This window comes from Silurus meridionalis, chromosome 1 (genome assembly GCF_014805685.1).
Source record: "Silurus meridionalis isolate SWU-2019-XX chromosome 1, ASM1480568v1, whole genome shotgun sequence".
In the NCBI taxonomy this organism is placed as follows: domain Eukaryota; kingdom Metazoa; phylum Chordata; class Actinopteri; order Siluriformes; family Siluridae; genus Silurus; species Silurus meridionalis.
The window spans coordinates 1,326,962-1,340,039 of NC_060884.1; the positions used below are offsets into that span (position 1 = coordinate 1,326,962).

General features: G+C 35.6%; 2 protein-coding genes across 2 annotated transcripts; both read left to right on the top strand.

Moving 5' to 3' along the window:
- Positions 1-2,473: 2,473 nt before the first annotated feature.
- On the top strand, positions 2,474-7,416 carry LOC124389025 (membrane-spanning 4-domains subfamily A member 4D-like). Its single transcript, XM_046854621.1, has 8 exons — positions 2,474-2,786; positions 4,291-4,478; positions 4,571-4,681; positions 4,825-4,881; positions 5,510-5,653; positions 5,889-5,990; positions 6,948-7,004; positions 7,158-7,416. The coding sequence occupies exons 2-8, from the start codon at positions 4,317-4,319 to the stop codon at positions 7,236-7,238; spliced, it is 714 nt and encodes a 237-aa protein (XP_046710577.1). The 5' UTR covers positions 2,474-2,786; positions 4,291-4,316; the 3' UTR covers positions 7,239-7,416.
- A 1,105-nt stretch (positions 7,417-8,521) lies between these two features.
- On the top strand, positions 8,522-13,003 carry LOC124392042 (membrane-spanning 4-domains subfamily A member 4A-like). The gene is made up of 8 exons (XM_046858737.1): positions 8,522-8,695; positions 9,244-9,414; positions 9,656-9,766; positions 10,297-10,353; positions 10,445-10,570; positions 11,818-11,925; positions 12,192-12,272; positions 12,431-13,003. The coding sequence occupies exons 2-8, from the start codon at positions 9,253-9,255 to the stop codon at positions 12,521-12,523; spliced, it is 738 nt and encodes a 245-aa protein (XP_046714693.1). The 5' UTR covers positions 8,522-8,695; positions 9,244-9,252; the 3' UTR covers positions 12,524-13,003.
- The last annotated feature ends 75 nt before the right edge of the window (positions 13,004-13,078 follow it).

The window sequence follows — 13,078 nt, forward strand, 5'->3', positions numbered from 1 at the left end:
AAGTAGTAGTTTGAAGTCGATTCAAAACTTATGTGTATCACAATCTGAAGGCTGTTTGTTTACATCAGTTTCTCTCTGAAATGGTGTCTGAGCATAAACCTGCCTCTGTGTACACCCTGACCAGGAACCCGGGGTGACAGAGGCAAATATGATTCTTTGATTTAAAAAATACACGTCAATTCCTTCAGGGTTTTTGTCTAATCAATCCTATTTATTTTTTTATGTCATTTTTATTCTCTGCTTTGCTTCACATCCTTCTGCCTTTCCTTCTTCCCTATCTTTTATTTTTCTTCCTCTTTCTAACTAATCAGTTGTTTTTATGTTAGCAAAACAAGAAATTTACATTAAAACATTTGCCTAGCAGTGTTATTTTTACATTTACTGTCATCATGGACCAGGAACCATAGTTCGGGACATGCCCATTGATTCATCCATGTGATATGTGAAAAGATAACAGCATTCAGGGAAAAAGATCTTATCTTAAAGGTGGAGATTTGATCAGAAGTGCAGAGTACACAGATGTCAGAGAAAACAAAGGCATGCTTTCAATAAAACACATTTCATAACCAGTTTTTAAAAATATTTAGGACATTTTCTATGTATGTCTTTACAACAAACACATTTTTATATGAAACCTTGTTTTTAAAAATGTATCTGAATCCAAATCCATTCAGTGAACATCCATTTGTATTATTACTATTATCATCATAACAACAACAACAACAACAACAATAACAATAATAATTATTTTATTTATTAAAACACAATTTATACATCTGCAAAACCTCTGCCACATTCGTTCATCATCAATGTTTTTATAGCTTCAAAATTTTCTCTTGTAAAGAGAAATGCCTGGCAATTTACCATTTACGAATAAATACAGAACAATGTGTCTCATACATGCAGATACTTGTTATATATCAGAAATAAGGAAAACAGTTAAGTGGAACACATTCAGAAAATAAAATATGAAATGTAACACACACACACACACACACACACACACACACACACACACACACAGTTAAATACACTGATCTATTACCCAAATGGGGTCTAACAAATGTAAACTACTTAATTTTTTTTTTTTTTGTATTGTATTTAATTCCATTTATTTGATAATGAATCTTATTTCTGTCTATTTAGTTGATCAATATAATTTAATTTGCATATTTTACCAAATGATAAATTAATGTATATGTATAAATATACATCTATAAATTGATATTAATATTAAGAGAATCACTAGTAAAGAACTATTGAAAATTGTTTTGATGTACTTGAAGTAGACGCTTTTGCGCAAATGCCCAGTTTCCAGAAGTAACCACAAGGCCGTCACTTTTTACTTTCACTTTCACACACACACACACACACACACACCGCGCGCGCGCGCGCACACACACGCACGCACGCACTATATATTTATATTTTATATGCGTGCTTGCGTTCGTGCGTGTGTGTGTGTGTGTGTGTGTGTGTGTGTGTAAAACTGGCCATTTCATTTGCATGAGTAGGTAGAACACAATAAAAGAGGGAAGTGGGCACAGTCATGCTGTTCATGAGCTTGGTAAGGATAAAATCTTGGTAAACCATCTGACAACCATGTAGAAATCTTTAAATCAAAATGGTGTGTACTCTGTGTATGTTTTTCCTCTCATAGAATATATTACTGAGAAAGAATTGCAAAACATAAATATAATATAAAATATTATATTAAAATATATATAAAAAATCTAAACATTTATAAACTACCAGCCTCACTTGCTTATTAATGACCCATAAATCTAAATCTTCTCCTTCCTGTTTCTGACCTCCATCATATCCCAAAGTCTGTACTTTCTGTTTTCTCCATTTGGTGTCCTGATTTATTATTATTATTATTATTATTATTATTATTATTATTTTTAGCTTTGCAACATGTTGCAAACATATTCATTTGCAGCATATTCTGTTGAGAAATACAGCAGGTTTATCTGGATGACTTCACACATCATTTTGTGTTCTTTTTCTTCTTAAACCCTTGGCTGGATTCCCAGTTTGTTGAAACAGATCCAGTACTGTGCTTCTATCTTGAACACTTTGACCCTTCTCGATTCCGAGAAAAACCCAAGCCACTCCTTTCTCTTCCGGTCCTCCCTTTTACAGAAAACGACTTATGATCCTGCTCTCTGGCAGGCTGCAGTATGTTTTTATGTACAGTATATCTGTACGCAAGCTACATATGAGACATCACTTTTCAGAAAAAAAAAAAACGTAAAGAAGCACATAATAATATTTGGCAAAATTCCCTTTACATGGCTCAGAGTTCATGTTTACAGTAAATCCTGTGATGTGACACCGGATCATGAGACCAGGCTGAACCCTTGGTGCTTGAACTCATGAGTTGCTCTTGCAGGCATATTTAATGCTGTTGACAGTGTAATGTTGCTGTAGTTGGTTGAAGGTTACTTCAGATCAAGTTTCTTGGCAACACTGAGTCTGTTCAGTGCCATGTGCTGGGAATACTTCAGCTCTGTGAGCTGGAACAAAAACAACACCAGGCCCTGCTCTGATTCTCCTCAGAGCTTTGCGTGTTATGTTCCAGCATTACATCTGGTTACACAACAGCACTGTGGGAGCTTTTTTCTTTCTGCCTCGATTCTAGACTCAGTCTCACTAAATCCACATCACTGGAACTGTTAATAGAATAAAAGCACGAGCTCTAGATAACGGAAAAAAGAGGAAGGACATCAGTTTGGAGAGAGAGAGAGAGGAATAGTCAGACTGCTTTGCTACAAGGATAAAAGGTAAAATGAGCTTTTTTGTCTTTATTGAACTAAATGATTTTGAACAGAACTGTAACAGGATCAGTGTTTGAAAATGTTCTTGCTTTTATAACGTTTTTAAACACTTTGGAACTCAAACATGATCAGTATGAATAAAATAAATATTTTCAAGGGGACAGGTAGAGATGGGTGTTGTTTACATTTTATCGGTATGGTAATGAATAATAAGTGTTACCTCAAGCTGAGGCAGAGACAAAATAAACCCACTGCATTGCTTGAGGAAGAAGCATGTTTTAGTTTTTTTCATTATATAACAATTGTTGCCTCCGTTCACTATTATTCTACACACTATTATATAGACTATATTACCAAAAGTATTGGGACACCTGGTCATAAGTACAGAATGTGATTTTTGAGCATCGCATTACACATTTAGTCCCAATGTTCTCTTCTAATTCCCTCCACTCTTCTGGGAAGATGTTCCACTAGATTTTGGAGTGTGCTTATGGATTTTTGTGTTCTCAGCCACAAGTGTGTTATGAAAGTGTGATGAAGGTGAGGAGAGCTAGGGTGCAGTCACCCTTCACATTCATCCCAAAGGTGTTCAGTAGGGATGAGATCAGAGCTATATAGCTGGAGATCTTCTTCTCCAAAGCATGTAAACCAGATCTTCAAGGAGCTCACTTTGTGCACAGGGGCACTGCCGTGCTGGAACAGTTTTGGGTTTCCAAGTTCTAGTGAATGCAAAATTGTATTATAGTGCCATCCAAAGACCTCCTGTACAATTGAATGCCTTTATCTTGGTAACAGTTTGGAAAAGAACCACATATAGCAGGAAAGGTCAGGTGTCCAAATACTTTTGGAAATATAGTGTATATTGCCTCTGACACGGTGTCGCTTAGTTTTGTAACAGGAGCCCAAACTTTTAAACACAGAAGCTTTTAAATCACCATTAACAACTAATTATACAAAGATGAAACAACACAAGTATCAATAACAGTATTGTTTGTCCTGAAGTTAGTCAGGTACTGACCCAATTACATACCGGTCCAAAAAATGACAAAGGTCTCGGTACTCATGCATTTTACAGGTTACACACTGCTGTGAAACGTCAAACAGATTTTCATCTTAAATGGCCTTACATACAAAATAGTAGAATTTTCGACTAGTGAAATGATTATAATGTAATGTTGTAAAGTGATCTTTTGTTTTTTCTTCTTTTCCTTGTAAGTCAACTCCGATGTGAAATCTCACACAAGTTCAACGAGCTCATTGATGTGAATTTTTACCAAACAGGATATTCAGCCATCTTGGATTTTGGGTGCTTGGCCCCTGAAAATGCTGCTTCAATTATTATTATTATTGTTGTTATAAAAGGAATAAATGGGTTTCTCTTTAAAGTGTTAAAACACTTCTAGCCATCTAGCTGCAGAGAACCTAGACCTCAAGTTACAGTGGTCATCATTCATCATCATACATCATCATCATACTCAAATTTCTTCCTAAGTTTCTTTCTTGTTCCCAGGTTAAAAACCCAGACGGTGTGTAAAGATGGCCAGTGCTACAATCCCAGTCAGTAACCAGGGAAACACCTACACAATCGTCACTCAGGTTATTCCCTCATCAACTGCCCTGACTACAACCCAACAACCGCTGACTCAACAACAAAGCCACCTGAGGAAATTCCTGAAAGGAGAACCCAAAGCTCTGGGGGTAAAAATAAAAAATACATACATACATATATAATATAATATAATATTTTAGTAACCTTGATAAATATATGTGTGTTTGTGTTTTAACCCCAGACTGTTCAAATAGTGCTGGGTGTGGTGATGATTATGCTGGGGATTGTGATATCCATTAACTTTTTCACAATAAACACCACCTCTGGAATCACATTTTGGGGTTCTCTGCTTGTGAGTGTATTTGAATTGTATTGCCTTTAATAAATATCACGATATTATTCAGTGTCAGTTTCATTATAATAATAATAATAATAATAATAATAATAATAATAATAATAATAATAATAATAATATCCAATGTTTCGCACTCGCAGCACATCAGCTGTGGTTCATTGGCTGTTTCAGGGAGCAACAAGCTTCATAACTGTGTGGTACGTAAATATCAAGAGCTTCGAGACACACACACACACACACACACACACACACACACACACACACACACACACACACTCATTGGTATTCATTTATTATTTTCTCATGAAGGAAAAGTTTTGATCAAAAAATAAAATATATGAAAAAGAAATTATTAATAGCATTTGAACTTGCTGTTATTAGAAGCTCTCACTCTTCCTCTGGGAAGATGTTCCACTAGATTTTAAAGTCTTTTTAGTTTTAGTTTTAAAGTTTGTGGAGATTTGTGGAGAATCATGCTGTGGGTACCTGTAGGCAGCCTGGAGAGGCGAGAGACAGGTGGCTGCAAAGGGAAGCCTTTTACTGGATTTCTTCCAGAATAATTGGGAGGACCATTGACTGTGTCTTCGGCACATAGGATGCGAAAAGTCTTCCACAGGTCTTGATTAAGTCTCTCAGTCTGTCTATTGATTTCACTAAAGACTGCAAGACCACTGGTGTGTTATTGAGGCTGAATGTCTGAACAGATAATCGTAGTGGCCAGACGGAGTGTTAAAGTCAGTCTTTCACTTATCCTACACCGGGGCGGTCCTGACACTATGTCTATTTATTTATTTATTGTTTGTTTGTTTGCTGTTTTTGTCTCAGGTGAAGTCCGCTCTGGTGTTGAATATCATTAACACGATAACTGCAGGGATCGCCATCATCATTTTTTCCCTGGACATTGTGATTATGCCATGGTCCTGCTACAATACTGACTATTACAACTGCAGAGCTAATCTCTTTGTGAAGGTATTATTTAATTGTTTGTGTATTTGTTTGTTTATTTATTGTTACTGTAAAATCAGACAAATGAAACACACACAACAACAAATAACAACACTTTAAATAAGAATAACATATGTAGCAAAATAAAGCGAAAAAATAAAGCGATAAATATTATTTTTTAAATAAAAACAAATAAATTTGCATGAGTTTCTGGCATTTTGTATGGCTTTTCTGATCTTTATTTCATGTGTGTAAAAAGGGAATATTTGGCGTCCAGCTGGTTATGTGCATGTTCCAATTTGGCATTTCGATCGCACTTTCTGCCTTCTCCTGCAAAGCCACCTGCACCAATGTACCCACTGTGAGTAGCTGTTTATTTGTTTATTTTTAAAGATTTCAGCAGCATCCTGAGGCTACGTTTCATTTTCTTTTAAAATTTCAAAGTCCTTATTTCCAAATGTGTGGTGTTTAAGCTAATCAGAGCTCAGCCCCGATCTAATTCAGCTGACATCATCTAAGAATTGAATCCACTTGATTCTGATGTTCAGAAGATCACAGAATCTCCACAGTCCTTCCAGAACCATCTTAAACCTGGCACCCCAGTTACACTTCAAATCAGACGTGATTTGTAGTAATACTGCATGCAGGAGCAGATCCTGACACGTTACAGGAGAAACAATCTGATAAAGCTGTAAAACTTTTTTGTGAAACTTACTGGAAAACTTTAGCATCTTGTCTATCTAAAATATCTAAAATAAAACAGTGGAAATCTGGAGTCAGAGCTCCTGGTGAACACGTCCCCTGGTGAGAAACATATGGAGCGTTGCTACAAGAAGAAGATCTAAACACTGAAGACCTGAAGCATTGAAGAGTTTTAAATGCTCTCCGAATATGATTCTGGATTGAATAAAGTGAATGTCTGGGTTTTAGTATAGTGAGCCATTTGGGACCAAGTGAGAACTGGGAAATTTCCAGCCTCCCAGTTAATCCCAGTTTTCAATTAATAATCACTGGAAGGTCTGAGATCTTTTGGAAGTAGCTTCTGAATTCTGAATATTCCTTTTTCCCCCCCAAGCTCATGTGAACACTCTAGACAATTCTGATTTGGAATCTGTGGTGGCTGATGGAAGTCTGGTTGCTCCCTATTGTAAAGCTGTAAAGAATTCTTGGATTCCATGACTGCAACCAGGAACCAGCATGCTGTGTAGTGTGTACAGTATGTTGTTAGTGTATTGTGGAATTGCTGTATGAAGCTCTGTTTGTGTGTGTGTGTGTGTGTGTGTGTGTGTGTGTGTGTGTGTGTGTGTGTGTTGTTTAGCTGAACATCATCAACGTGGTGCCGATTCATGATCTATCTGCTCAACAGCCTCAACTGGTAAGAGAAACATGTAGGACATGGTGATGAAGCTCAGCAACTTTTTCACACACAAACCAATAAAATGCATTTCATAATTAATGCTTTAAGACTTTAAGAAGTTTGACTGAGAATAAAACATCCATATTTGTTTGTTTGTTTGTTTGTTTACAGGCTCTGAATGCCATAGCCACAGGTGGACCTTCTTTGGACAATCCTCCAGCGTACAGTGAGAAAAGCCTACCAGACCACTGAGGATCGTTCTTCATATGAACACACAATCACACACTACACAACACCACAACACACCATGTACTCCAGCACCTAATCACATGTAGCATTTGAGTATCTACATATTTACAATTATATATACACACTTACACACACATTCACATACACGCTCATATACCAATACACTCAAAGCTCTGGGATCTAAAAAATTCAGCTTAGAATAAAATGTGTCTATGATTTAAGATGATTTTTAGTTTTGATGTAAAATTTTTTTTTTTTTAAAGTACAAAAAAAGATTAAGAAAAAGTGTATTTGTATAAAAACATAAGAAACATGTTTGTGTCTTTTTTATTTTACGGACATTTACAGCCTTTCAGATTGTTTTAAATAAAGATTTTTTTCCCAAAAAAATTCTTTAAAAGTTTGTCCCTTTTGCAAACTTGATTTATTTTGGTTTATAATGGGGGTGGGCGGAAATCTAAGTGTCTATACAAAATATAATTAAAAATGAAATATGCATGCACACACATGTATATATAAAAACACATCAATACACTGATTCAAACCACGGCTCTGTGAAGTTCTGCACTCTGATTGGTCAGAAGGTGTTTGGCTTTGATGGTATCACAGGTGCAAATCCAGAGTTCATCATTTCTGTAGCATGTAAACTTATTTCAACTGCAGAAAAAGTGCAATTGTTGATCATTTAGATATTAATGCTGAAGCACGTCTTTTGCAGTTTTATTAATGTTTTTGAAAATTTGTTAATCATTATTATTATTATTATTATTATTATTATTATTATTATTATTATTATCATCATCATCATCATTATTATTATTATTTATTATTATTATTATTTTTTTATCATTATTATCATTATTATTTATTATTATTATTATTATTATTATTATTATTATTATTATTATCATCATCATTATTATTATTATTATTATTATTATTATTATTATTATTATTATTATTATTATTATTATTATTATTATTATTATTATTATTATTATTATTATTATTATTATTATTATTATTATTATTAATTATTATTATTATTATTATTATCATTATTATTATTATTATTATTATTATTATTATTATTTATTATTATTATTATTATTATTATTATTAGAGGTCCTGTATGGTATTTGAGGTGCCTCTGTCCAGCTGTTGTGTAAAGATTACTCTAGGTCATGTCCAGTTTCTTTTCTTTTACTAGTATGTTTTGTTTTCACCAAAGTTGCGCAACATCTTGAAGAGGAACGTTTTTCTCTCCATCGTGTCCTGACTTGTTCCGGAAATTGCACATCTGCGTGTGGAAATTCTGGAAATTCTTTAGAAATACAGTGTGTGTGTCATATAAGAAGATCAACGACGTCAATTGAGGTCATTTACAGGAAAGACACACACACACACACACACACACACACACACACAAACACATAGACGGGCTGCTTGAAGAACAGGAGGTAAAATCTGCTTCTTTTTCTTTAACATTAGTTAAAAAAACGAATCGTGTTTTTCTCATCTTGGTGAAGTTTATTCCTCATACTGCTTCATTTGTTGCTTTTCTTCTGCTTCTGTAGATCTTCATAACCCTGTCCTGCTTTCTTTTGTATTTCTAACAGTTTGGGATTCATCCCTAAAAAACAAAACAAAAGAAAAACCCACTAGACATGTTATCATCCTCCTCTGAGGCACAACATGTGATCCGGTGATCGAGTTGCTTTTTTACTTGTGTAGAAAAATCTAATGGTTCCATGTGTGAAGAATGTTTTTATGTTTATTTCCTGCATCACTTTTATATAATTTAGAACCTGATAACTTGTGTATGTTATCAATGCTTGGGATCAGGCAATGTGAGTAAACTCAAATCGAAACCTAGTGTGTGTGTGTGTGTGTGTGTGTGTGTGTGAACACACCCCAGGGCTGAGTTCATGTTGTACTGATTTGACATCATACTCGCATTGTGTCTTTGTTCTGGGAATAAAAGGTGAAGTTTCCTTTCTGTTGTCAGATTAAAAAGATGGCCAGCACTCATCCGATTCCTCTGAATAACCTAAGAAACGGCTACACGATCGTCACTCAGGTTATTCCATCATCAGATGCTGTGACAGCTGACCGACCCCCGACTCATCCTTCAAGCCCCCTGGGGAGATTCCTGAAAGGAGAACCAAAAGCTCTGGGGGTAAGTAACTGTGCCCCATCACACCACAGCACTGAAGACGTGCTTATCATTAGTAGCAGTAGTGTCAATTCATCAATAAATATTAAATAAAAGTCAAATCACTGTATATCACAATATAATATCAATAATTAATAATGAATATAAAAAAAATGTCTAAAAAACTAATTATAATAAAGGCATAGAATAGAATGTAAACAAAAGAAAGTGTTTTTTTTCCTGTTTTTCTTTTTCCTCCTCACAGACAGTCCAAATCATGAATGGTTTGTTTACACTCTTTCTTGCCCTGTTGATTCTGGGATACTCTTACTTCAGCTTCATAGGCTACGGATTAGCTGTCAGTTTCTCGATCATTGTGAGTGTGAATTTCATATACAAACATTACACACATTTGATATTTATACACCGATCAGGCATAGCATTATGTTACAATCACACTGATGATCTCTTTATCACCTGTTAATGGGTGAATATTATTCATTAGGCAGCAAGTGAACATTCTGTCCTCAAAGTTGACGTGTTAGAAGCAGGAATATTGATGCTCATGCGAGGCTCATTGATGGGGAGCGAAGGCTATTGTAGATGTTTCCTGATGTCTATACTGAGCTCCATACAGGAGTTTTACATGTGGTGGTATATTAATATGGTTATACGGTAAGTACGGAGATTATATATAAAATGCGTAATGAAAATGAAAGGCGTTATTTTGATTAATTCTGTCAGTTGTGCAGTAAAAAATCATTTCAGTGCTCTTTGCTTCACCTCAGAGTGTTTTTCACCACCACATAGTGGATCAACACACACCTACATCTGGATTATATTGTTTATACACAGTGTATTAACCCAGTGTCAGTGCGGTAAAGATTTTCTTCCTGTTTCGCTCAGCACCTCATTGCTGGTTCTCTGACCGTCTCAACGAGCAAAAGGCTTCATCCCTGTAAGGTACATTTTACACACACACACACACACACACACACACACACACACACACACATACAGTATATATTATTGTATGATTGTTGTTTTCTCCCAGGTGAAGTGGACCTTGTGCATGAACATTTTCAGTGCGTTATCTGCAGTGATCAGCATCATCCTAATCTCCATGTATCTGATGTTTTCTAATCGCTGTTATGGTTACGAATGCAGATATTATTATCAGGTATTATTTATTCACAGATTTTTTTTTAGTACAAGAACACAAATAGCATAAATGTCACACAATGTTTGAACATTTGGAAATGTTGAAGCCTTAATGTCTGTGTGAGGTGAACATTTTATTTAATCAGTGTGTGATGTGTTACTAAAAAAAAAAAAAAAAATAGATACATGTATTATTATTATTATTATTATTATTATTATTATTATTATTATTATTTTATTATTATTATTAAATTATTATTAACTCCCATTAGGGGTCGCCACAATCAACTGTCCGTCTCCATACCCCCCTGTCCTCTACATCTGCATCTTTCACACCAACTACCTGCATGTCTTCCCTCACCACATCCATAAACCTCCTCCTTGACCTTTCTCTTTTCCTCCTTCCTGGTGGCTCCATCCTCAGCATTCTCCTACTGATATACCCCATGTCCCTCCTCTGCACATTTCCAAACCATCTCAATCTCTCCTCCCTCACCTTGTCTCCGAAACGTCCTACATGCGCTGTCCCTCTAATAAACTCATTTCTAATCCTGTCCATGATCGTCACTCCCAACGAACATCTCAACATCTTCAGCTCTGCTACCTCCAGCTCCACCTCCTGTCTTTTACTCAATGCCACTGTCTCTAATCCATACAACATCTCAGGTCTCACCACAGTCCTATAAACTTTCCCTTTCACTCTCACAGATACTCTTCTATCACAAATCACTCCTGCTATCACTCTTCTCCACCCACTCCACCCTGCCTGCACTTCACTAACACACTCTCCATTACTTTACACCGTTGACCCCAGGTACCTGAACTCCTCCACCTTCTCCACCTCTTTTCCCTGCAACCGCACCCCTCCACTGCCCTCCCTCTCATTCACACACATGTACTCTCCAGGTTCTTCTCCACCTGCTCCCTACTCTCATTACTATATCATCCACAAACATCATAGTCCACTGCAAACAGGAAAGGGCTCAGAGCCAAACCTTGATGCAGTCCAACCTTCACCTTGAACCAGTCTGTCGTTCCTACTGCACACTTCACTGCTGTCACACTGTCCTCATACATGTCCTGCACCACCCTCAAAAAATACTTCTCTGCCACAGTAGACTTCCTCATACAACACCACAATATATCAAACTAATATTTAATTATATTTAATTGAAGTAAGAAAAAAAACAAATATAAAAGACGCTGCATTAAATGGTATGAACTGTGTTTTTTGGTGATTTTTGATTGTTTTTATTATTTTTTCAGAGCCCTGGGTTGAATGGCACCTTTCTGGTTTTCTCACTACTCCAGTTTTCTGTGTCTGTTGCCATCACGGTTTTTGCCAGTAAAGCCACATGCTCGGATGAATCTTCTGTAAGTATTTACTATAAACAAAACAAGACATACAATTTTAACCTTATCATCAGTGTCGTCCCAAATCTTTACTTTGTTTATGAGTCTCACAAATCCAAGACTGTCATTCACCTGCCTCACGACTCAGAAGTCTAATAATCATGAATCAGTCTCTGAACTCAGGCCTGCTTTTCCAATCCAGTATTCACACTGTAATATGGTAATTGTGTAATTATAACACTCTTTGTGTGTTCGTGTGTGTGTGTGTGTGTGTGTGTGTCATGTAGATGAATGTAGTCAGTGTGGTCCCTAATCCTGAGAGTTGCTTCCCCATGGACACGTCTTTCTCGGCTCCTTTCACTCACATGGTAAGAGAACCCTGCAGGAACATGGACAATGATGAAGCTCCACGACTTTTTCACATTTTAGACTCAATAACGTTTCGTGTTCAGACTCAATTCAGATTATAGTAAAGCTCACACTGAGCTGGCGGGTGTAATACTGTAGATTATCATTTGTTTTTCAGGGATTTGGTGCAACCAACGCCATGGGTGTGAGCAGCACTCCTGCAGAGCTTCCACCATCGTACAGCGAGACCAAAAGGGATTCAGACAATTGAAGAACATTTAAAGGATTCATTTTTTTACTTTATTATATTGGTAAGATATAAAGCTTATATGTCTCCTATAAATAATAATAATAATAATAATAATAATAATAATAATAATAATAATAACAGTAATGATGATAATTATAATAATAGTAATAATAAGAATAATAATAATAGTAATGATAATAATTATAATAATATCACCAACATTTCATCGAAATAAAATACAGTTTTTTTTTGTTTCATTATAAAAAAAAGATTTTTTTTCCTCATCCATGTTGTTTTGTACACTTTCTTTGAGGGGGATCTGGATTTCATTCTGTTCTAGTTTCAGATTATTACAAAGTAAACTAAACTTTCTATAATGCAGTGCTGAATTCTACATTCTGGTTGGTCAGATTGGTGTTCATTTGTTTTTTGTTTTTTTTTATTCATGATCTTGTTTTTGTACATGAAAGAAAAGTAAATAAATAAAAGGCTTTTCCAAAAGCAGACTTAAATTTCTACTGAAAAATGGAGAACCTTCAGAGGGATCCTTGTAAACCTTCATTGTTCATTGTCCAG